General features: G+C 40.8%; 1 protein-coding gene and 1 long non-coding RNA gene across 2 annotated transcripts in view; one reads left to right on the top strand and one right to left on the bottom strand.

Moving 5' to 3' along the window:
• The window catches only part of LOC147023194 (uncharacterized), a 55,335-nt gene that overhangs the window by 7,483 nt on the left and 20,898 nt on the right, over positions 1-26,954 (bottom strand). Inside the window, exons 2-3 of the long non-coding RNA XR_015060063.1 lie at positions 2,200-2,279; positions 72-108 (exon numbers count right to left, since the gene is read on the bottom strand). This is a non-coding gene — a long non-coding RNA (uncharacterized LOC147023194). The remainder of the gene's footprint in view (positions 1-71; positions 109-2,199; positions 2,280-26,954) is intronic.
• LOC147023195 (cadherin-13-like) overlaps positions 1-26,954 on the top strand; it is a 61,528-nt gene that overhangs the window by 24,018 nt on the left and 10,556 nt on the right. The window contains exons 5-10 of the mRNA XM_085888373.1: positions 1,081-1,224; positions 1,937-2,078; positions 15,194-15,372; positions 21,722-21,862; positions 26,247-26,429; positions 26,687-26,937. Of these exons, the coding sequence (XP_085744499.1) occupies positions 1,081-1,224; positions 1,937-2,078; positions 15,194-15,372; positions 21,722-21,862; positions 26,247-26,429; positions 26,687-26,937 (1,040 nt within the window). The remainder of the gene's footprint in view (positions 1-1,080; positions 1,225-1,936; positions 2,079-15,193; positions 15,373-21,721; positions 21,863-26,246; positions 26,430-26,686; positions 26,938-26,954) is intronic.

Genomic DNA, 26,954 nt, shown 5'->3' with positions numbered 1-26,954 from the left:
TGTGCAAGTTGTTGGTGTTGGTTGCTATCTCCACACGTGAGTGGATTTCAGGAGATAGAACGGAGACCTACCAGATCTGAAAGTATCCACCTCCTCCACAGCCTGACCCTGTAAACAACAACAAAAACAAATGCCTTCTAATTTTTCTTGTCTTGCATTCAGGAATGCTGTGAAAGTGACCCTGAAGTTTATTTTTAGACATGTGCGGTAGTTCAAGAACAAATTTTCTTGTGATTTTATATCTCATAGTAACTGTCGTCATGTTTGCATCAGTATTGATTTGAGAAAGTGGCACAAACTATATCTCAAACTGAAACCTCAGAGAGCATATGCATGCCTGTCCCATAAACTACCAACTCCATAAGGATTGCTGAAATAGTTTCACAATAAATCAGAAGGACTATCATGAGGCTGAGTAGCCGTCTTTCTGCTCGAGCCTTGGAGGATGACTGTTTAAAAAAAAAAAATGTTGGAAATCCTGCTCAGGAAACCCACCCCTTCCGAGCTAACAAAAAACACATTGAGTTCAAGCGGATGTCATCAAGTTGCACTGACGCATACCTCTCCCAAGAGCAAAATCACTATCTAAAACAAAGATACAAGGTATGTAGATAGACGAGTGAAATTTAACCTGAAACCCTTGAACATATACACAGCACTTCTGGTTTTCTGTGTATAATCAGGACTCTGACATTGCATTTGCATCACGACTCTGGCACTCAACTTGTTACACTGTTTATAACTGCCATCCAGTCATTATGTTATTCACAGTGCAGTATCATCTCTTCCAAGTATCCAATTATGAGCAAGCCATTCCTATTAGGCAACGGCACCACTGGCATTCAATCATCAATGGATCTACCACGCTGCCACCTGATGAACTCTCGATATATATATATATATATATATATATATATATATATATATATATATATATATATATATATATATATATATATATATATATATATATATATATATGATTTAGGGTAAAAAAAAGAAGTGCTTTTTCAACGGCTTGTACTGAATTTAATGACATGACTGCATCAAACAACCCATTTTGTGGTGTATCGAGTGCAGGTGGCCCAGTTGGAGCCAGGAAGTACAGCCACACTTGTGCTGGAGGGACCAGGCATGAATGAAGACCCTTTCTCGTTCAACAGTGCCAGTGGAGAGGTGTTTGTCCACAAAAGATTGGACCGTGAAGAGAAAGACAAGTACAGGGTAATTGATATCAATAAGTGCCATGATGATTAATGCATTGCAAATCCATGATATGCTCCGAGAAAAGAATAATTTTGTCGATTAAGTGTTGCCCATAATTATAATCTTGCATTGTAATAACAGATGATTGTGGGGGCATTAAGTTTACAGTCAACTTTTGGCTTGAAAGATGTGGGTATTTGATGGAACGACATCTGCAGTGTTTGCAGAAACGTTGCGGGCGGCGGGAGTTTTCTACATGCGTGTGAAAGTTGTTAGGGAGGTGGCACATGTCGTGTATATTATTGCACTGAGTTCCAGAGTAATATTAAAAAACAAAAGCAAAAAGCACTCGAGCTACACCACACTAATAATAATGCACAGCCTCTTGGAAGAAGCCATCTATTTATGACATAGGCAAGACAATTACCAATGGCAAATGGTTGTTGGCACACTGATGAAAACGTATCATTGATTACTATAGATAAGTGTATCCAACACTGATGTTTTCATGAGGTTTGTGTGCCAGTAGAACATAGACAGAATATACAGTATAAAACGCATTTCGAGTGTGCATGCACGTGTCCATGTCCAATATGCACTCCTTAACTGCCGTGATGCCTCTGACACATCTCCACAAAATCACTAACACTGTCTGTTTTAATACAACTGTATTTACATATATGTACAGGAGACAATTGTTTTAACATCACCGTATGGTCTCCTTCCATAGTTTACCATGAAATTGCTAAACAGCAGTGGATTCACACTGAAAGAAGTCGCTGTCATTGTGAACGTCATCGATCAGAACGACCACCGACCACAATTTCTGGGTCAACCGTACGTGGCCAGGATACCCGAGCACAGTGAAGCAGGTACACCGGTGTATCCCCAACTTGTTGCTTTGCACCTACTCAAAGATTGTACCATTTTCACCATATACAGTAAATATTTACATTCTTATCAATCATGGTGGCAGCATCGTTTTGAGCTCACCTGGAACGGAGTTCCGGGGAGCTGTTATGAGATGGCGCGTTGTCCGTCCGTCCGTCCATCCACAAATACTTGCAACTTCTCTGAAACAACATATTCGATTTTGATGAAACTTTACCACAATGTTCATCACAGTGTGTGAACTAAAGTTTGTTCATGGCATTAAAAAAACAATCGGGATTTGAAGGGGTCAACAGATGGGGTTTATGGGGGGGGTGTTGACCCCCAAAGAGATATTTGCTTTCTTTTCATAAACACACACAATTTCGATGAAACTTCAGTACAACTTTCATCACCCATGACATACCAAAGTTTGTTCATGACATTAGAAAAATCGGGCTTTAAGAGGGTGGTGTAAGGGGGGTGTCCCATCCCCCCCCCCAAAAATAGGAATTTGCTTTCTTCTCAGAAACTACACACAAATTTCAATGAAGCTTGACCACAACCTTTATCACCCGTGATGTACCAAAGATTGTTCACGGCATGAAAAACAAAAAATGCAAAGGTATTTAACTTCTTCTCCATTACATATTTTGTGGGTCATCCATGCCTACCTGGTTATCTTATCCAGCTGTCTTATCCATGTGGGTTCACTGGTTATCTTATCCAGCTGCTACCAGGTGATCACCCAGGGGGTATTTCCCCTATGTTTTGAAATTGCATCGACTGACATCTTAATGCGTTGTTGTGTACATTTCATATCGTTCTTTGCGATAATCTGACTCTGAGTTGAATGCGCCAGATCCTGATCGATCTCAAGGACCAAGTAGAGTCAAGCCTGGTTAGTAGTTTGATGGAACATCTCTGTGGTGTTTCAGATTAAGGAATGGCAGGATGCTTCAAGTCTCCTCTGAGCTGTCTTGTCCTGGATGTATCCCACCCCAACCAGGAACCCAAATTCGAATAAAACTAAAGCGCAGTCAGAGGTTGCACACAATCAAGACTTGTTTTGTGTGTTTTGAGTGGTGTTTGTGTGGTTTTGGGGTAGTGTTCGTGTGGTGTGTCGACGATGCAATTCCCACGTCGGTTTATGTTCATACAGTGGACAGACAGACCATTTTGGTTTTGTTCCAATTCACATTCGAAACGTACGTACTCTGTAGACGTACATCCATTCTACTAGTACGTACTTTATGGAATATGCAATATGTTCCTAATTACACGTACCTCATAAACGTACTCACATTCATAGTACATTCTTTATAGAAACTTGAATTCTAATTGTACGTACATTATAGACATGCTCACATACTAATCTAAAATAGAAAACAGAGTGGTGTATGTATGTCTGTATGTACTCTTTTGCCGATCGACGCCAAAATTTCAGGGTATACTCACAAGATTTTTACTTAGTTAGTTTTCCATGAAATATTTTTCAAAAATCTTTCCAAAACAATTTCAATTATTTATTTATTTATTTTAATGATTTCTCATAGGTGTTATTATTTCGGTTATTTCTCCATTGTGGTGGACCAGTGGGCTGAGAAGGGCACTCCACCCAAATGGTGGGTGTACCCGGTAGTGATTAATAAAGTGTATTGTGTATTGCAATGAAACTGAATAGACATTTGTGTGGTGTATTTGGTGATTCTCCAACACTGCTTTGTGTGGTATGTTGTGTGGTGGTGTGTTTGTTTGTGTGGTGTGTAGATGATGCATTGACGACGTAAGGTTATGTTCATACAGCAGACAAACAGAGCTTGTCAGTTTTATTGCACAGATTCCCCTTGCAATCGTATGTATTTACCATGTGCTCGCGAAGCGAAGAGCGGGGTTAGGCGATCGGTCATGTCTGTGTGCCGTACGTACGTGTCTGCATTTTCAAAATTCATTTTCTCAGCAACTGTTGGTCTGACACAAAATTTTCCAAATAGGTGCGCCTCTTCCTGTGGAATTTTTTTTTTAGTCATAATTATGACGTCATAGGTCACGTGGTACAGGTGCCATCTTGGAAAAAAAAACGAAAAACTTTGCACCTCTATTTCTCTGAAACCGCTCCATGGGAAAAATGTACACATGGCTCATTGTCAAGTACTATTGGGAATAAGATTTGTTAATGATAATGTTATTGGTACCTTCATTATGACGTCATTCGACATGTGCAACGCTTGATCCGGTCTGTTTGAAAGAAAATTTCTCTGCAATTGTTGGTCCAATGGACACAATTTTCACCGTTGGAGTGCCTCCCCCTGTAGAATTTTTCAATGATAATTATGACGTCATGTATCACGTGGTACAGGTGCTATCTAGGAAAACCCGAAAAACTTTGCCCCTCTATATCTCTGAAACTACTCCATGGAAAAAATTGAAACATGGCTCATTGTAATGTACTCCCCATGGGGAGTAGTTTATAGACTCCCCAAGGGGAATAAGATATGTAAATGATGATGTCATCGGTGCCTTCTTTATGACACCATAATTCAACAAGTGCTATGCTTGATCCGGTTGGTATGAAAAAAAAATTATCTGCAGTTGTTGAAACTGCTGACCGATCAATGCAAAACTTTAATTAATTGATGAACTTCCCATGGGAAATATAGTTTGATAAAAGTGACATCATCAGTCTCTGGTCTGGCACTATATTGGATCAAAGAAAAAAAACAACCTTCAAAAAACAGAAGTTAGCTGGCACCAAGTCCTTCTCAAGACTGTGCAGGGTAAGTATTCTACGAATACCATCTAGTTTATAGATGTAGTCACGTTTTGTAGTTTCTCGACATATGCACGTTATAATAGCATATACTTTATAGATGCACTCACGTTCTTAATACACGTACTGTCCGACCCCGCCATTCGCGGATTCGCTATTCGTGGACCCCGCATCTTCACGGTTAATAAAATGCGACCTGCTTTGACATTCGCAGCCTGCGCTTCACGTATTCGTGTTTTTTCGCTGATGTATTCACCATTTCTTGTGGATGTATTCGTGGGTATTTTTTGCATTTTAGGAGACATATTCGTAGGGTTTTTCATGTTTTTTCACGTTTTTTTCACGGTTATTCACGGGATTTTTGATTTTTCCCTCATGAATCGCTTACTTCCAGGATCCTAGCCCCCCTTTCTCCATTGAAACAATGCCCCGCTATTTGCAGATTCGTATTCACGGCATGTGCCAGGAACATATATATATATATATATATATATATATATATATATATATATATATATATATATATATATATATATATATCCCCCATGAATAGCGGGGTCCGACAGTACTTTATAGATGCAATCATGCTCTTAATATATGTACTTTGTAGACGTAATCGCATTCTCATCATACGTACTTCATAGAGCTACTCGGTTGAAGAAAGATAATGTGTATTACTGGCTACCACCAGCTAGTGTTTGTGGTCTACGTTAACACACATGTGGAGAGACAAACAAACAAACAGACCCAAATGCAATACCCTCTCCTTTGACAAGTTACTTCAGTTCAGTGCCAGTTGTTAGGTTGTGGATGATAAAGATGGTATCTGTCAAAAACAAGTAAAAAAGACATAAAATGTCACAGCCCCCATTGTTTTAGTAATTTTGCTGCACAGAGTTAAAGGGCTAGCCCATATTTATGTACAACTAAAATGGCAGCCAGTCTGTCTCCCAGTCGGCCATCTTTGATCAGATCGCAAAATAAAGTGAGTTGCCCCTGTATGCCATCAAGCACTGTGCTTGTATGCCTGATGTTGGCTTAGTGGTTAGGGTGGCGGCTTGGGATCCAAGAAATGGTTGAGGACGTGTTTGACACCAGGTTTTTTTTTTTCAACTAAAATGGCTGCCAGTTGGTCATCTTTGATCGCATCGCGAAACAAAATGATGTGCATATGTATCCCATCATTTGTTGTCTTTGTGCCAAGTACAAATAAAATCGGTCCATACATGTCCGAGATATGATTGCGCACGCACACACGGACACGAAAATCGAGACCAAATCTATAGGCCCATGTTTTGGACGAAGTCCAATAGGGGCTAACAAACCTTTGTGGTTACCTGGTTAAATTCCTGTACTCTGGCTAAATTCCCTTCTGAGAGTATAAATGGGATATGTAGATTAATTATAAATGGATATCGATGTTAAGCTGGGAGAACATTATGGTGAAAATGGGATTAGTTCAAAGAAAACTAGAAGCACACTCAGTCGAGCGCATACCTCCACCACGTAATGCCTGATCCACGAGAACACATTGAGCCCAATACATTTTTGAACAAGAAAAAGATCAATCGGAGATTGCAAACCCTCGCCAGAACTTCTTTCGAGTGGTGTATTTTTATAGGTTTTCAGATAAATCCAATATGGCTGCCAAACCATGTGACCTATGACATCATATGTGTCTCTTTTGTTTCTCATGGATAGGTGGTCAGATGTGTAAAGTTTCGCCTCGATCTTTTCAGCCATTTCAGAGAATATTTTTTAAGTTTTATTTTTTTAAACAATATGGCTGCTGAATCATGTGACCAACGACGTCATGAATTTTTTTTTTCTGTGGACCATTTTATCCCAAGATGACCCTGAAAATTTTTCATACTGATCGGATGTGGGTTTCTACACATGCAGGTATGACGTCATAATGAGGGTACCTATGACGTCATAAAAATCACTCATTCCCCATGAGGAGTACTTGCCATGTGCCAAGTTTAAAATTTTTCCTTGCTATGGTTTCAGAGATACAGAGGTCCAATTTTTTTTCCGTTTTTCCAATATGGCTGCCACATCACGTCACCTATGACGTCATAACCATCATCAAAACATTCTTCATGAGTAGTCGCACCAATGGTGAAAACTTCGTCTCAATCCGACAAACAGTTGCAGATAAACAGACAAACAGACAGACAAACGGACCCAAATGCAATACCCTCTCCAAATCCTTCAGTGAGGGTAAATATCACGCTATCCAGTACTATCTCATTTTTAGCCCGATCTCTCAATGGTGAAGAATCACTTTAAAAATTAAATAATTCTCATATCCAGATCCGGATTCGGATCTTCACCCAAATCGAATCAATTCGTCCTTGCGACACACCCAACCTGTCTACAAAGTTTTTTATCTGAATCCGTCCATAACCTTTTGAGATATCCTGCGATATATCATTTTTGGCCCTATCTCTCAATGATGAAGAATCACTTAAAAATTCAAGTAGTCGGATCCGGATTTGGATCTTCACCAACATCTAATCAGTTTGTCCATATCACACACCGAACCTGCCCACCAAATTTCATCCGAATCCGTCCACAACGTTTTGATATATCCTGCACACAGACAGACAAACAAACAAACAAATAAACAGACAGAAAGGGGTGAAAACATAACCTCCTTCCACCGTCGGTGGTGGAGGTAAAAATTAGAATTCAATTATAATGTAAAAAGTGCTGGCACAGACTGTCATACACATATTAAATTGTCACAACACTCATGACACATTCACATACATTCTCCAGGACCCCTCCCCCCCCGCCCCCCCCCCAACACCCGACAATGCACCTCACAACATAGAGTTTCCCATTCTCAAGCACAATAGCTACTCTCATGTATAAACAATCTTTGAACATTTTGGAATGACTATAAAGGAAGGAAATGGCTTTGTATGAGTAACTGATATATATATATATATATATATATATATATATATATATATATATATATATATATATATATATATATATATACAGCCCTGGAAAAAAATTAAGAGACCACTGCAAAATTATCAGTTTTTCTGGTTTTACTATTTATAGGTATGTGTTTGAGTAAAATGAACATTTTTGTTTTATTCCATAAACTACTGACAACATTTCTCCCAAATTCCGAATGAAAAGATTGTCATTTGGAGCATTTATTTTCAGAATAAATATTTAAGCAGAACATTTATTATCTTGCCAAAACGAAGTTTTTGCAAGATATGTTAGTCAGCTTGTATTTATTTATTTATTTATTTATTTTGTCTGTAATCACGTAGAAAAAATTCTGCAGAGCACAGTTATCATCGGAAATTTTTGTAACTTCGCATATCAGAGGCCTATAGAGGTCCCTTTCAGTGCACAAAATTTTGAAGGTCAAGGTCAAAGGTCAAGGTCACTTTGGCGCAAATCAGGGGAGTCGACGAAACCCTTATTTTTTGAGTAATTTTGATCGGATCGTCTTCAAACTTCATGGGAATATAGTTCATGGTCTGGCGCTCAGCTGATTAATTTTTGGTGGCGATTGGCCTTGACCTTCATATGTTTTTTTTTTGTTGTTGTTGTTGTTGTTTTTTTGTTGTTTTTTTTTTTGGTCTGTAATCACTTATAAATCACTCTGCAGAGCACAGTTGTCATTGGAAATTTTTGAAACTTCGCATATCAGAGGCCTATGGAGGTCCCTTTCAGCGCATAAAATTTTGAAGGTCAAGGTCAAAGGTCAAGGTCACTTTGTCGCAAATCAGGGGAGTCGACGAAACCCTTATTTTTTGAGTAATTTTGATCGGATCGTCTTCAAACTTCATGGGAATATATTTCATGGTCTGGCGCTCAGCTGATTAATTTTTGGTGGCAATTCACCTTGACCTTCATGGTTAGCGCCTGAGGTCAAACATATTTGACCCCAAGGTCAAATTTTCAAGTTTTAGGAACCATATCGTGTCATACCTCAAATTGAACACCTCGATGAGTGCTTTCTAGATATGTCAAGCTTGAGACATTATGACGTCATTTGGTGATGTTATGAGGCAAAAGCATATTTTTCATGGTTACTCTGTAGAACGATTCTCATCGGAATCTCTCGTAGGCAGATATTCCTCAAGGAGTCGCTCCTGGTTTTTTTGTTTGTCTGTAATCACGTATAAAAAATTCTGCAGAGCACAGTTATCATTGGAAATTTTTGTAACTTCGCATATCAGAGGCCAATAGAGGTCCCTTTCAGCGCATAAAATTTTGAAGGTCAAGGTCACTTTGTCGCAAATCAGGGGAGTCGACGAAACCCTTATTTTTTGAGTAATTTTGATCGGATAGTCTTCAAACTTCATGGGAATATAGTTCATGGTCTGGCGCTCAGCTGATTAAGTTTTGGTGGCGATTGGCCCTGACCTTCATGGTTAGCGCCTAAGGTCAAACATATTTGACCCCAAGGTCAAATTTTTAAGTTTTGGGAACCATATCGTGTAGTACCTCAAATTGAACACCTCGATGAGTGCTTTCTAGATATGTCAAGCTTGAGACATTATGACATCATTTGGTGACGTTATGAGGCAAACGCATATTTTTCATGGTTACTCTGTAGAACGATTCTCATCGGAATCTCTCGTCGGCAGATATTCCTCAAGGAGTCGCTCCTGGTGGATAGCAGCTCTGTTCACCTCAGTGTGACCTTAAAGAAATCACACGTGGTCACCTTTTGGCAAGATACGGGTCACCCTGCGGGTGACATTGGTTTATTTGTGTTTTCAGACTTCAAATAATACAAACAAAACAAGTTCATATTAATTTTTAAACAACACAATACTAATGTATTAACTTAGGAAGAGTTCAGAAATCAATATTTTGTGGGATAACCCTGATTTTCAATCACAGCTTTCATGCGTCTTGGCATGCTCTCCACCAGTCTTTCACATTGCTGTTGGGTGACTTTATGCCATTCCTGGCACAAAAATTCAAGCAGCTCGGCTTTGTTTGAATGCTTGTGACCATCCATCTTCCTTTTGATCACATTCCAGAGGTTTTCAATGGGGTTCAGGTCTGGAGATTGGGCTGGCCATGACAGGGTCTTGATCTGATGGTCCTCCATCCACACCTTGATTGACCTGGCTGTGTGGCATGGAGCATTGACCTGCTGGAAAAACCAATCCTCAGAGTTAGGGAACATTGTCAGCACAGAAAGAAGCAAGCCTTCTTCCAGGACAACCTTGTACGTGGCTTGATTTATGAGTCCTTCACAAAGACAAATCTGCCCGATTCCAGCCTTGCTGAAGCACCCCCAGATCATCACCGATCCTCCACCAAATTTCACAGTGGGTGTGAGACACTGTGGCTTGTCGGCCTCTCCACGTCTCCGTCTAACCGTTAGATGACAAGGTGTTGGGCAAAGCTGAAAATTGGACTCATCAGAGAAGATAACCTTACTCCAGTCCTCTATGGTCCAATCCTTATGGTCTTTTGCAAACCTCAGCCTGGCTCTTCTTTACTTCTCATTGATGAAGGGCTTTTTTCTAGCTTTGCACGACTTCTGCCCCTTGGAGCCTGTTTCAAACTGTCCTCGCCGTGCACTTCACCCCAACTGCCGTTTGCCATTATTTTTGTCGGTCACTTGATGTCATCCTACGGTTGTTGAGTGACATTCGAATGAGTTGGCGGTCATCCCGGTCAGTGGAAAGTCGTTTTCGCCCTCTGCCAGTCTGTAGCTTTGTTGTCCCCAATGTCTGCTGCTTGACCTTGTTCTTATGAACCGCCTTTGTGGGTGTCTTTGAAATTTTAAGGATGGAAGCAACGTGACGCTCACTGTATCCCTCTGCCAGTAAAACCAGAGTTGAACCCTTCTTTTCCTCACTCAAAACCTTTCTTTTCAACTCTTTTGGCATGGTCAATAGTTATTTTTTTGATTCCAATTACTTTTGAGGTACTATGAGCACTGTTTTTGCCATCCAGCTGGTCCTTTTGCAAGAGGATCGTGATGACCACAGCAGTGGTTTTTATTCTTTTCCTTGTTAAATAAGATTCGGTTCAGGTGATCACCTCATCAGTACGGCACTAAGTAGAATGAGGTGTGCCTGTGTTGGAATTCAACAGACACTGGAATGGAATGGCTGCCATACATGTAGAGATGCTGATTTAAATTTTTTTTGGAGTGGTCTCTTATTTTTTCCAGAGCTGTATATACAAATATTTATAGAAATATTTATTCAAATATATGTTTATTTAAATACATACAGTATATATTTCCATATATACTGTATATGTATATCTTTTTATAGATATATTTATATGTATACATATATCTATTTATATATATATATATATATATATATATATACATACACACAGTATATGAGTATTAATATACATGTGTATATATATATATATATATATATATATATATATATATATATATATATATATATATATATATATATATATATATATATATATATATATATATATATATATATATATATATATATATATATATATATATATATATATATATATATATATATATATATATATTTATATGTTTATATAAATATACGTATGTATTTTTAATATGTATCTCCATGCTTTTATTTTCATATATATATAAATATCTATATGTATTTATTTATATATGTGCATATATATATATATATATATATATATATATATATATATATATATATATATATATATATATATATATATGTGCATATATATATATATATATATATATATATATATATATATATATATATATATATATATTTATATATATATATATATATATATATATATATATATATATATATATATATATATATATATATATATATATATATATATATATATTCACATCAACCCACAAGTGATTAGACCTTCAAGCTGACAAGATTGTCGATCACTCTTACCAACTACTTAATAAATTATTAATAAATTTTTGGTGTTGTATAAATTATGTTTGGAGTGCATAACATGCGTTGTGGGGACTCGGCTGTTTTCCTGAAAGTATTCTCCTCTTGAACTGATGAAGTGGTTTAGTGCTCCTAACTTTGCTAGTCTTCTTTTTCAACCCTTAAATTTTTATCACCACCATCGTGGGATTGAACTATCATTTTTACAACAATATGCTTTTTAAAGAGTGGTTATTAATTTGTGTAAGAGAGAAAAAAAAGGAGAGAACGAGAAGTGAGATGTGATGAATCAGGTGGCGAGTTCGTAACTGAAATGCCATGCTTAGTTGGAAACTTCCATTCAGATATCAGAATGTGCGTTTATTTTGGGACTCGTTATTTGAATACATATTTGTCTGGGCAATGCCAACATCCTGCTTCATGAAAGCCTTTCAAAACATTGATGTTTAGCAAGTGCTGAGCTGTGAAACTAAGTGCTGTCCCGTGAGGTCGTTGTCGTGATGTTTGTAGTAAATGAGAATGTCAAATCAGTTGAAGTTTCCAAAGTGGCTGGACAGTTCAGTAATGCTCGTCTTTCACACATAAGTTTACTTGGGTAGTGTAAGATAATTAAAAATGGACCCGGACCAGTAACGAACATGAACATACTGAAGGGCAACCAATTGTCTATCAGGATAGCTCATAAGTAGTGCAGTCTAGTTGTGGTTTGATTCCTGACCCGATGATAGATTGTCGGATTAATACTTCACAGACATGGTGTCATCAAGGATTGTAGAATGGAATGACTAAAATATATTTTTTAAAGAAGCTGAAGATACTTTAACCTGTGAGAAAGGGGTGTGCATCTGCACAACAAAACGGTTCCCGAAGTTATTGATCAACTCGTCCAAAAAGTTGATAACAGAGAGCAATGTGCCGCAGACATGTTGTCTGGCGACCGTCTCTATATCGGGTCATAGGGAAAGAGTCACATCGCGCCTGACACGGGAGTGGGGGGGGGGGGGGGAGTCGCTCTCTGACCAAAGGAGAAACTCTCTGCCCCATGTTCCTTCCCAGTCCGAGTGACCACGGCGATGTGCATTAAGTGCTAACGCGCCGGGATGCACTTTGACTATTTGGCAATACTCACAATTTAAAAACTTCATGATCTGTATAGACAATAACCGCTGAAAGATTTTTCCAAAGCCGAGTCCATAAGTCCCCGAGTCCCTTTGCCTTTTGAATGCCGGCCCCCGGCTCGTGCCTATTTTGTCAGTAGCGTTTGCGGCAGAAGCAAATTAGCCCGCGATAAATACCACCATGATAATTATGACAATTAGGACCACCATGATAATTAGGGTATGCTTTGTCTGAGCCATTCCATCAGTTCAGGATGCCGGTGATAGCTCGCCTACTCTTTACGAAGACACCGTGACATCTTTAACATGCACCAACTAATGCTGGCAGACAGGATGCCAAGTTTAATGTCCATCCAAGTGATGGCACACACATTGATGAATCGCCCTTCCTGTGAAACACCGGGATAACAGTTTATAGCTTGGTCGTGAAGTGAAACCAGATTTTGGAACTCCCTTCTACCCACATTTAAAAGTTGACTTTTACCTTTTCCACGAAGGTGAAGGAGGTTATGTTTTCACCCCTTTCTGTCTGTTTGTTAATTGCCGGAATCCTTCGGATTTCGGCAATTATGTTGGTCTGTTGTGTGTGTCATTCTGTGTGTCTGTCTGTCTGTCTGTTTGTTTGTGTGTTTGTTTACCCTGTAGCAGCTACACCATTTCAGCGATCATGACCAAATTGGGTACAGACGTCGGCCATGCTCCAACTTAGACACTTGTCGTTTTTGGTGAATCTAGGTCAAAGGTCAAGGTCACCGAAAAACCGAAATTCTTATTTTCACAATAACGTCTGCTAAAATGGTCGTATCGACTTCAAACCAAATCCAAAATGTGCATCTTCCAATACTGCATCCAACCATATGTCTCATTGGGGGAGTCACACCAACACCCTTCTTAGCGGTCAGGGGTCGAATGTTAGGGGGGTCGGGTCAAAAATTTCAAATTGCAATAAAAACGCCATTTCAAGTCTGATTGACTTCCAAGTTATGATCATGACCAAACTAAGTGCTATAACTTATTAAACAGGAGCACTATCGACTTATAATAACCAAATTGATTTCCAGGTTTTTGTTTTTTCAGAGATCATGGAGATATGACAAAGTTATTCTGGCAATTCCTTGCTCAACGAGCAATTTCATTTGTTTGTTTGTGTGCAGGATATCTCAAAAAGTTGTGGACAGATCTGGATGAAATTTTGTGGACAGGTTCAGTGTGTGACAAGGATGAACCGATTAGATTTTGATGAAGATCCGGATCCATATCGTACTATTAGAATTGTTTTAAGTGAATCTTCACCATTGAGAGAAAGGGCCAAAAACGATATATAGCACGATATCTCAAAAAGTTGTTGGACGGATTCGGCCGAAACTTGGTGGACACGTTGGGTGTTTGACAAGGAAGAATTGATTGGATTTTGGTGAAGATCTGAATCCAAATCTGGACATGATAATTCATTAAAAAAAATTTTTTAAAGTGATTTTTCACCATTGAGAGATAGGGCCAAAAACGATATATGGCACGATATCTCAAAAATGCATTGGGCCCGATATGTTCTCGGGGATCAGGCATTGCAAGGCGGAGGTATGCGCTCTACTGAGTGCCCTTCTAGTTATTTGTGCCATCACCTCCCACATCAATATACATGATGATGCAGACATAGTTGTTTCTACCAAACCTACTGCTGGGCAGATAAACTTTCATTATTATTATGGTGCATTTTTTGAAGTGTAATTCCCCATTAAAATACTGACATTTTCATGACAGCCATTACGTGGTGTGATAAAGCTTGGGTATCAGTTGTGGGAGTAGTGGTGAGAGGGGGCTGATGTTTACCCACCATTTACCTGAGGAAACAGAGGTTGGATAGGAAGGTTTTTTTTAATCCTAGTGACCTTTGAAAGTAAACAAAATTTTGAAGAAGACAATTCCATTGTTATTCTTAAATACTCTGCATTGCTTTTTTTGCTGTTTAATTTTTTTTTTAATTTTAAGCAGATGGCTTGAGTAGATTCTGATGCAAGTGCAAGCCTATGGAAGGGATCGTGATGCCAGAAAAATGCCTGAATATTCCATACAACTATACACATCTGTCCAAACCTTCATTTTGAACAGCGTCTCTTCTTGAGGAATAAGAAAAATAGGAAGTGTACTTTTTTGGAGTCACTCTTGCAGATTGATATATGAATTGAGGGTGATTGGATACAGGTGTAAAGTAGGGGCACATTTCTAGTGTTACAGTCTCTTTGTTTGGTTTACATTGTTACATTTTTTAACGTGTACTGTAGTTGGTAATGCAGGATGATCAATCTGTGTGGCAGGTACCAAGGTGCTCCAGTTTTCAGCACAGGATGAGGATGACCCAAACACAGGCAATGGCGAGCTCCGCTACTCATTGCTTGTACCGAGCCCAAACGACACGTGGCCTGTGACGTTTGAAATTGACCCCAACACTGGAGAGTTGAACAGCACTACAGATCCGGCACGACTTGACAGGGAGGTGTGTATTTAAAATATTTATTATCAGCAAGCAAGGCCCATGAAGGAGTAGATGGGATCACTTTAGTACCGATTAAAAAAGGAGAAATGATTATTTCCACGATGTGGTGCTCACGGAACTGACTGAGGAGGTTTAAAAAAAAAATACAAAGTCCAGTATCAAGGAAGAGCTACAACACAAAATGGATATAGGGTGGGGGAATGGGTTTAGGGGGCAGAAAAGATCATGCTTTTGGATGGGGGATATTCTGAGATGCTGGTGAACAGCTGTCACGAAGACCTGGAGGGAAGAGTGAGATTGAAGAGAAAGTGGAAGTTTGTTCCACATGTGGGAAAAAGAGGAATAAATGAGTGGAGGTGAGCAAAGATTCTGGATTTTTGGAGTTTCACCAGAAGGGGGTTGCAGGCGGAAAGTGTGCGCCCTGTAGAATCTGGGATGAGGGGGGGTGAGGAGGTGGAGGGACAGAGCATGGAGAAGGCAGAGGCTGCCAGAATAAAAAGGAGACAGAAGAAGACAGAGACCACCAAAATGTCTGCAATGGCAGGGTGATAGGCCCATAGACTCAGCTTCATCAGTCAAGCTGAGCAAGGTGTGAGGCAGGGGTGCCAGCCCAGAGGAGAGAGAGCAGTCCTTCATAAAGCTGTGGATGATGGCCTTTTAGGTGGATAAGAGTTCAGGTGTGCCAAGGAAAGACTTTGCATGAAAGATAATGCCCATTCGACAACTGGCTTTGGAGGCCAACTTTGAAATGTGGTTTGCCCAAGAAAGATAATGGTTGGTAGAGAGACCAAAGAGTTTGTGACTGAACTCCATTGAGAGGATTGTTAAGAAAGTAGATGGGAGGGGGTTTGCCATATCAACCTACGAGATGATGTTGAGAGGTGTTGTTGAGAGATGATTTTGAGAGATATTGAGATCGAGATAGATAGATTGGGATTGAAAGACATTTTACATATTCCAAGTGTTTGACCTGCTTGTTATTTTTGTCAAGATCTGCAGAAAGGAAAGAGGCTGCAGCCTTTATATATGAAGGATGAGGGATGTCATCGTAGAGTGTGGAATCAGCAAAGAGATAGCGGATTTTTCCAGAGTCAGAGTGATCGTTGATAAAGATTAGGAACAGGATGAGGCCTAGAACACTGTCTTGAGGCACTCCAGCCTTGACAAGGAAAAGAGATGAAAGGAGCCACACATTGACTATGAGAGTGGAGGAAGCCAGTCACCCCAGAGTGGAGTTCACCAAGGTTGCCATAGGCAGATAGTTTGGACAGTAAAATAGGATGCCAGACTGTAGCGGAAGATCATTATATGTCTAGACAAAAGAGAGATGGCTCTGGTTTTATGTCTGATATTGAGGACATCCATCTATTGTTGGGAGAGTAGAAGCAGCATGTTCAAGGTAGATTGACCTGGTCTGAATCTGAATGGATGATCTGAGATGAGGCCGTTAGAGAAAAGGGAATAATTTTATGTCAACTGCGATGATGGAGTCCATGACCTTGCTGATGATTGGAAGCAAACTGATGGGTCTGTAGTTAAGAGAACATGGTTTGCACCTTAATTTTGTAAGGTGGTGATGTTGGGTCATTCCCAAGCAGATGAACGATGACCGAGAGCAAATTATAGGGTGAAATGGCAGAAAGGGGACATGCAAGAGCAGCAGAGCTGGTTTTTTCGGACACTTGAGCTGATGTCGTCTGGTCCAGTTGCAGAATCAACCAAGGGTTCCCAGAAACTTCTCCACCTTCTTGGGTCCAAAAGACACAAAGTCAAGGAGCACTTGGGTGTGACTGGGAAGGGTGGGTGCAGAGAGCGAGGGGTTGGGGGAATGGGGACACAAGATTTGTAAGCAAACACAATTGAGGCATTTGGCCTTCTTTCGAACAGAGTCGGCTGTGGTGCCATTTGAAGTGATTGAAGGGATGGAGGGGGAGCATACATAAGAGACACTGAGGCTGTTCAAGAATGGCTAGAGAGATGATGAAAGGTACTGATACGTTCCCCCAGTAGCGACATAGGATAGTTATGGGTGCAGTTTTGATTGGAATAAAAGTGTCTTTTTAATCAACTCAAGATGAAGAAATAACTCAAGAGGGAAGTAGAATCTGCATTTGTAAATTAAACTACAGTTCATGGGTTTTCTGAATGTGGTGAAAATCTAAGCTCCTCATTTCCACCTCATAAAGCTGAGTTTTTCAAACCAAATATTTCATGTTTTATGTTATTGTGTCTTGTCTCGGTGTTGGTGTTGCATCCTGTGTTGTTGTATGTTTCATCTTAATTTGTTTGTTGTTTTTGCTATTAGTTTCATTCCTTATTGCTCAAGGCCTGACAAGGCCTATCCTCAGATAGAAAGTCTGAAAAAAAAATTTCTCCATGTTTCTCGATTTGTTTTCTTCTTCATGGGTGTCTTGCTTCTACCTCCGCAACATTATCCTATTTCCTTTCCGTGCTTCAAAAAATCAAAACAAGCAAATAATAAAAAAAAAACTTTATTTTTCAATCCATCACGATTCTCATTTCTACTTGAATTTCCTTCCGATTCGGGTTCTACATTTCCCCCCTTTCCTCAATATCTTCAACCTGAATCCATATTATATATAAACACTCCTTCCTCCTTTAAAATTATTTTCAATCAATTTGAGAATGAATTTCAGCCCTTGTATCTCCTTTAGAAATGTTGAACATGTTTTCTTTCTGCATCATGATATTTGTCTCCTTCTTCTTCACAATGGTTATTTTTCAATGGTGTTTATGTGCTTGGTCCACCAATAATCCCCTCACATGTACAGAGCAGCGTTTCTCCATGCGTTCAACAAGGGATCTTATCTCCCATCCCATGATCTTTATCTTTGTTTGTCAAAGTTGAAAGTTGGCATCCAAATAAGCATCCACCCCCACCCCACCCGCTCAAAGATTCATGTCCCCCTTTTCTGCATCCATTCTCACCCAGCCTCTCAATGCTTCCCTCTCAACACACCCTCCCAAACCTTCCCTCACATCCCACATACACAAACCATTACCCAGACCCCTCACACACAAATCTTCCCCCTCATCCCATCCCTGTAAGCCTCACCTTGCCTACGCAAAGCCTCCCCCCCCCATTCCGAATCCTCACAATGTCTCCTCCTCCCCTATCTCTAACCGTGTGGACCTCAAACATCTGGGGCCTCTGCTCTAACCTGACAAATTTCTTAATCCAGGCCACGACCGATAAACCAGACATCATCTGTTTCACAGAATCCTTCTGACCACAACACATCCCTGACTCCATAGTGTCCCTCCTTGGTTATTGTCCCCTCCAATTTGATAGGACTGAACCAGGCCCTGGCTAAGGAGTTTCACTTTACATCAACAAGTCAATTTCTCACTGTTCTGGATGTACTGATATTACATCTCAAATTCCACAGGAATACCTCTGGCTGTGACTTCCCCTCCGCTCCCACCTCTTGTTCATCTGTGTGTTGTACCGTCATCCTAACAGTGACGACTCCATTTACATCTCTCTCAGAAAACATGGCCAGACTTTTAACCACTTATCCCAACTCTCTCTTTGTCATATATATGGTGATTTAAATTGTCACTATGCAAATTGGCTGTGTGTTGATACCTCTCCCACCAGCCATGGCACTTCAGCAAAGGACTTCTGTGATTCCATGAGACTGACTCAATCTCTAAACTTTCCAACCCGGATTTCTCCCAATGGCAAATCCTCTCGTCTAGTAATGCAAATGTCTCCTGCTCTTTCTCTGCTCCAATTGGATCATCTCATCATGTGCTTGTGAAAGTCAACTGGCTACTTTCAGAGCTGCCTCAATGCTGGCCAGTCTGGCAGTTCACTCAGGCAGATTGGAAGGGACACTAAGCAGCCCTCTCTGTTCAGGACTGGTGTCCCATATCTACTGCCCTGATGTTAACTCAGCCTGGGAATTCTTTCACATAAACTCTCTGTCTCTCTCTGTGTCCCATCTTATCCTCCCCTTCTTCCTGCCCATGGTACACTGAATCCTGTGGGAAGGCAGTAGCTCTGAAACAACTTGTCCTCTCTTCCTGGAAGGCTTAATCCAACCGAATGCAATATTGGTGCTTTCCAAAAAGTCTGCAACAAGTATGTGTCCACTCTCAGGAGAGCCAGAAAACAACATCTGTCCAACCTCAAAAATGAACTTCCAAACTTGTCTCCCTCTAAAACCTGGTGGTGCCTTGTTAAGTCTGTCTCTGGAGTATGCTCTCCTTCCATTGCTTCAAATGTCAACACAGCCGACTGTGCTCGTGAGAAGGCTGAATGCCTCAATTCTGTGTTTCCTTCCAAATCTTGTGTTCCCAACCCCTTACTCTCGGCACCCATCCTTCCCTGTCGTAACCAACTGCTCCTGGACTTTATCTTTTGCACCTCAAAGGGTGGAGAAGGTTCTTTAAAATGGTGCAAAAACTGACCCCTCAACTACAGACCTATCAGCTTACTTACTTTCATTAGCAAGGTCATGGAATTCAACATCGCAGTTGATATGAAAACCTTCCTTTTCTCCAACAACCTCATCTCAGATCACCAATTTGGTTTCAGACCAGATCACTCCACCTTGGACATGCTGATTCTACTCTCCCAACAATGGATGGAAGCCTCAATATCAGACATGAGATCAGGGCTGTCTCTCTGGACATATATCATGCTTTTGATACAGTCTGGCATCCTGCCTTACTTTTCAAACTGTCTGCCTATGGCATCTCAGGCCAACTCCACACATCGCTTACTGACTTCATCTACTCTCATTGCCAATGTATGGCACTTAATGGAATCCTTTTCTCTCATCGCCCTGTCAAGGTTGGAGTGTCCCAAGGCAGTGTTCTGGGTCCAGTCCTTTACCTGATCTTCATCAGTGATCTCTCTGAAAATCTGAAAAATCCTCTTTATCTCTTTGCTGATGACTCCACCCTGTGTTGTGGCATCCCTCATCCTTCAGACAGGCAGGCTGCATCCTCTTCCCTCTCTTCAAACCTTGATAAAATCACAAGATGGTCAAATAGTTGGAATGTCTTTCAATCCTAACAAATCTCACATTCTCACTATCTCTCTCAGAAAGGACCATCTGGCAAACTCCCCCATCTACTTTCCCAACAATCCACTTGAGAAAGTTCAGTCATTCAAACTCCTTGGTCAAACCCATTTTAAAATTGGCCTGCAAAGCCAGCCAACGACTGGGCGTCCTCTGCCGTACAAAGTCCTTCCTTGGCACACCTGATCTCATATCCACTTACAAGGCCTTCATCTGCAACTTGATGGAGTACTGCTTTCTCCTCTGGGCTGGCTCCCCTGCCTCACATCTTGCTCAGATTGACGCCGTGAAAACCAAGGCCGACAATATTGTTGGAATCTTCCGCGATGAAGCTGAGTCTATGGGTCTGTCACTCTGCCATTGCAGACAGGTCAGAGGTCTCTCTGTTCTCTCCCACCTCCTTTCTGGTCTTGCACCCTCTGCTCTTTTCATGTTTTGTTCCCACCAGGTTTCTGCAGTGGACACATGATCCACCATCAACCCCTTCACTGCTCTCCAAAAATCCAGGATCACTGCTCACCTCCACTCACTCATTCGTCCTTCATTTCTTCCACCTGTGGAACCCACTTCCGCATTCTCTTCAATCTCATTCTTCCCTCTAGGCCTTCAAGACAGCTATATACCACCATCTCAGATAGTCTCCAATCCAAAACCATGAGATTTCTACCTTGTTAACCCCCCCTCCCTCCCACCCCAATCCCTCATTCCACATTTCCAGTTTTCCCTCCTGAGAGTTTCCTTCTGTATCCATCTTGTTCACCCCATACACCCTCTCCTGCCCCTCATTCCTCTCCGCACCCATTGTTTGTCCAGGTCTGCCTCTATATTGGCCTTCAACTGTACTGTTGGTGTTTCCCCCCTATCTTAACTGTTCCTTCTGGCCTATTGTGTCCTGTTCCGTTCAGTGTACTAATTTTAGCTCTTCCATGAAATAAAATGTCCACAAAATAATAATAGTTGTAATAAAAATGCATATATTGTTGTATCCCATGGAGTCCTTCGTTAAGAGTAGGCAATCTATGGCCGTCATTCTGGCCAAATTTAAAATTCCTGCCCTAAACTTCGTGGTTGATGTCAGGCCAGGCCAGCTGGTTCGTAAAAGACGGGCCAAATCTTTGCCCGCCCAACCCTATGAGGTGGGAATAATTGTGGCTATTAGAACGCATCATCATCATCTCATTTTGTTGTTTCGCCCGACGATATTATCAATTGTATTATCGCGCAATATTTAATCTCAACATTTTGGTGACGTGAACGAAAGGATATGTGTAAGAATATAACAATGTGTTGCACAGAGCCTACCCATGCTGGAGTACTCGGTTGTCGTGAAGGTGTCTGACAACGCAGGATCAGATGCCGCCCTCATCAACACTGCCACGGCGACGATAATTATCGAAGACATCAACGACCATAGCCCAGCTTTCCTTGAGACGAGCGTAAGCACTCAGCACCGTTTTTCTAATTTGGTTGGTAAATTAAAAAACGTTATTCACCGGACTCAGGGATGTCATGATTAGAGCATCTGCTCCAAGTCTGGGAGGTTGGTGGTTAGAACCAGACCCCGGCTGAGTCACTTGTACCAGACTTTAAAAATGGTACGTGCTGCCTCCTTGCTTGACAATGAGCATTGTAACCGGATGGAGCATGGCCAATAACCACCATAGCGCAGACCTTGATAGCCCCGATGGTCTACTCCTGCATTGAAATTCTTTGTTAGGGAACTTATGGTATTATAATGTTGGCAGATGTAAGTACGTAATTGTGTTGAGCTCAAAAAGGGTTTTGTGTACGACTTGGCATTGTGTCATGATGTTGTAGATAAGATCACCCAGGTAGAGCTAGAGTGTAGTACTTTAACATCTATATGCATCCCATGTGTGCTTATTAACAAGCTTGATAGGATATTCTTTTGGTAATATTTGAGTTTTCTCAAATATATTAGTTAAAGTCGCTTCAAGTAGTTAACGACAAGAAAACACACACAATAACCACCCATAAGGGACAGTTTGCAAGCTCATATTGTGAGTTCCAGTCTTGGAATACTATATGGTGTTTCTGCCTTAATGGCTTTATCAGCAAGACCAAAATACCTTTTGTTGTATGCAAAAGGTATGTGAATAAAAATGCATGAAACCAAATTAAATCGTAAAGTATCTTGTAAGGGCGGTTCAAACTTCATTCGGACTTTTTGCTTATAAACATAACCCATTCAATCATTTTTGTATGCAGCCAGTGGCTGCTGGTTGCATCATTGCTGGGACCACAGCTGCGCCACTGATGCAGCGCCCCCAGAAGGTTCGAGCAGGAATTTGGAATTTTTTCCAGAGTGTTGGCAATAGCTCACATACTCTTCACAAAGGACACCGTGTGATATTTAACATCTACCAATTAATTCTGGCAGATGGGAAGCCAAGTTTAATGTCCATCAGAAGGAAGGCAAACACATTGATGTATCATTCAACCTTTGAAATACCATGATGGCAGTTTATAGCTGGGCTGAGATTCGAACCTCGGTTCGACAACTCAGAGCGGAGTGTGCGTACCTCTAGGCCGTACCTCTTGCCAGCCATTTAAACATAACTCACTTGTTATGAATGATGCACTCAACAGAAATGGTCACTTCAAAGCTGATTTGAACAGAAACTATTCGGTCAGTCAAAATCAGCGCACTCAATATCTTTAAATTAATGATTCTCATTCACTGCAGGCAGGTGGTTTACATTGTTCTCGACTCTTGAGGTGACGTTTTCATTTTACGCTCTTGCGGAATGTGGTCATTCTGTGTGGTTTCATGTCCTCCTTTAAATGATTTGCAACAATCAAATAAATACCAATTGCCTTGACAGTTGATGATCGTCGCACCATGTAGTCACTTGTCATAAACTCCAACAGGCTTGATGTTTTCGTTGAGCAAAGATTTCATGACTATTTGCTCTTCCACCCTCTTTGTTATCTGACTGGCCACCGTCTTGGGTTTGAGCACATGCATTAAATCAGGAAGCGCATGATTATGGGTATTGGTTACCAACAAACAAACCTCCTCAAAATTTTCGAATCTACATACATTGCTCTGCTGTGCAAGTCAAATTTGAACCAACTTTGTAGTTGTAGATGTTAGCTGCAGACGTAAACTGGTACTGATGACTCTTCTCCTACCTGCCTTGAGGCAGTGGAATTCAAGACTCCCCATGTGATTGGAATCTAACATCAGAAAGGTGAGTCTCAGAGTCTTCTTTTCGCTCATGGGATGCAGGGTTTTTTGGGGGGGGTTTTACAGCCTCTACTCGGGTCTTGCTCCTACTACTATCTCACGCCTCTGCTGAGCCCCAGCCTCTCCAGGTTGCACAGGTCTGCCAGAAACCCGTTCATTGTTATCCTCGCCAAGTCTAAGCTCAACTGTCACCTCCATTCTTTCACACACACATTTTTCGGCCTGTTGAACTGTCTTCTTGAATCTGTCATGACATCTTCCCGATGGAATTTCAATTCTGCAGCTCATATCATAGTCTCTCCCTTTTTACTAATGACCTTTACTACACCCACTGAGACCATGTTCTCACCTTTCTCTGATAATATCAACTCCATCTCTGACAATTAACCTCTTTATCTCTTTGCTGATGACTCCACCCTCTGCCGTACCATCTGTCATCCCTCAGACCGGCATGCAGCAGCTTCTTCGCTCACTGCAGATCTGGGTAAAATCACAAAATGGTCCAACATGTGGAACATGTCTTTCAATCCTGACAAATCTCACACTCTCACTATGTCTCTCCGAAAGGACCGTTTAGAACCCCCCCCTCCCCCATTGCACTTTCTCAATAATCTTCTGGAAGAAGTCCTTTCTTTCAAGCTTCTGGATCTCACTATCTGCCATGACCTTTCCTGGGAAAGCCACATTTCAAACCTCGCCTCCAAAGCCAGTCGCCGACTGGGAATCCTCTGTCGTGCAAAGTCCTTCCTCGGCCCACCTGAGCTCCTTCCGCAGGGTGCTCAAGGTCCGCCAACAACCCCCTTCTGTTAAAACTACCAAAATCACGAATCACTGCTCACCTTCACTCTCTCATTCCTCTTTTTTCCCACCTTTGGAATAAACTCCCACACTCTCTTCAATCCCATTCTTCCCTATAGGCCTTCAAAACAGCTGTTCACCACCACCTCTTATCATCCCCATCGAAATCCTCGATCTTTTCTACCCCCGTTAATCCACCCAAGCCCACCTCCTTCAATTCCCTGCTTTCCTTCCTGAAAGTCCCTGTGATGTCCATCTTGTATTCCCCATGTTCCCCGCCCCATCCCTCTCCCTTCCACAGATCTCCTAATGTCTCTGTTCCCCACTGTTTTGTCCTTCCCACTCCCACCCCTCTTGTCTCATGTCCCCCTTGCTGTGCATTGTGTTTGCTCTCATACGAGCCTCGACAAGGTATACAAAAAAATCTGCTGTGGTGGATCCATTTGTTGTCATCACAGTTTTCCCTTTGCCCGATTTAGTCTGTTGATCCATTGCACCATGTCGTTATGCTCTTCCCTGACCCTCAATACCAACATACGTATATCTGTATATACAAAAAACGAAAAGCATGGTGAGGCAGTGAGGCGGTGAAGCCATCCATCAGTCAATCACGTCCTGTTTGAACGTTAATTCCCCGAGGACCCAAAAACCATGAAGACCCGAAAGTCCCCAAGGACCAAAAAGACTCTTTAGACCCCTTCGACCTGAACACCATTTAGACTCCTTACACCCTTCAGACAGATGAGACAGCATAGACCTCTGACCATTCAGACCACTTTGACCTTTTTATATCACAAATAAATTTCAAACAAGTAGAGGTATATTCAAAGTACACCGCTCCCATGCCAAATAAATAAATAACAAATCCTCCAGTGCGTGACATTGCCGGGGCGCCTTCGTCACCCGGCGATGCCACCATGCAGCACATGGAGACTGAATCTGGAGGGAGCAGTGTACAATAATTGATTGGTGAATTGAATAATTAAAATAAATAATAATCGTAAAATAATTAATTTCCTAATCAATTGGCTAATAGCATAACAAAACCACCACTGTTTCATCCGAATCTGTAAGTTTTTGAAAATTAAGTAATTCATCGAAAAATGAATAATTAATTGATTAATTAATCAATAAATAAAAAATACCCGTAAATGCCAAATCATTGTTCACTGTCGTGTCCAAATTTCAGTTTAAACTGTGCTTAGATTAGCCTTTCCAGACTGTGCAGTGCACATGGAAGAAGTGGGACAAAATGCTGAATGTGCCACTCTGTACTGCGTTCATCATTCAGCATACACATGCTGTATGTTTAGTTCTTTAAAAACAAGTTGCTGTATCAGTGTATCTACTTCCACTTTATCCATGAGAGATATCAATACCTTGCTCTGCGAAGTTAATCTGCATTCATATCAGGTTATCTTTGCTTCTTCACCCTTAAACTGTGATTTTAGTTAGTTTGTCTATTGGGAAAAAAAATACCGATTACACCATATAGAATCTGCTTTATTCTCAAACTCACCAAGTCTCCTAATTATATGAACAGAGAGTTGCAGTTAGGACTTAAAGCCCTCTTATTAACTATAAACGTTCATCAGCCTAACCATTAGTTTCTCATTATTGTTCTGCTTTACTCATAATCAGGAAGTTTTTTTTTTCCATCAAATCTGTACATTTCATTCATGGAGATCAACTGAAACTTTGTTGTACTTTTAGTTACAAATTATTATAGTTGGAAAAGTTGTTCTTAGGTAACTTCATTACAAGCAGGTTTATTAACACCATCTTGCTGCCCCACATCTTTTCCCCACCAGGTGAGCCTGGCCGTCGAAGAGGGGACTTATGGGCACATACTGAACCTCACTGTCTTTGATGATGATGCACCAGGATCTCCAAACTGGCTTGCTGTTTTCAACATCACCAGTGGAGACCCTTATAGTCATTTCAACATCAGCACAGATCCTGATACTAACATTGGAATATTAGAGGTTATTGAAGTAAGTTGAGTGTCGAAAGTTTTGTTTATTTCCCTGTTTGAAAGTACATACCATAAAAATGGCAGCTTATGTGGACCTAAAAGCGGTCTTTTTGATCGTAAAATAATTATTTTTTTTAATTCCGAGGTCTTTTTGATGATCAAAAGTAATTAAATAATTGCACCTCCTGATGTCAACATTCTAGCTGAATTTAGAATGCTACTACAATTTGAATGAGAAGTCACACTAATACCACTGTCTGTGGTCTTTCCTCTCAGGCACTTGATTATGAAACGATGGCCAATTATGTTCTGATAGTCAGCGTCACAAACGAGGTTCCACTAGTAGATCGCACAACAGTTGGCCCCAATGCAACTCTCACCATTAAGCTACAAGTGAAAGACCGGAATGAACCACCTGTGTTTTCTGACCCTGTTTTGGTCATGGAAGAGCCAGAGAACATGCCTACAGGAACAACTATAATCAAGCTGAATGCCTCCGATCCAGACACACACAACCAGGGATTTAGGTATGTTATTCCTTATT

The sequence above is a fragment of the Eptatretus burgeri genome, chromosome 7, assembly GCF_056783735.1.
Source record: "Eptatretus burgeri isolate ZD-2024b chromosome 7, Ebu_testis_v1, whole genome shotgun sequence".
Classification (NCBI taxonomy): Eukaryota; Metazoa; Chordata; class Myxini; order Myxiniformes; family Myxinidae; genus Eptatretus; species Eptatretus burgeri.
This window is presented reverse-complemented; position numbering and strand designations above follow the sequence as displayed.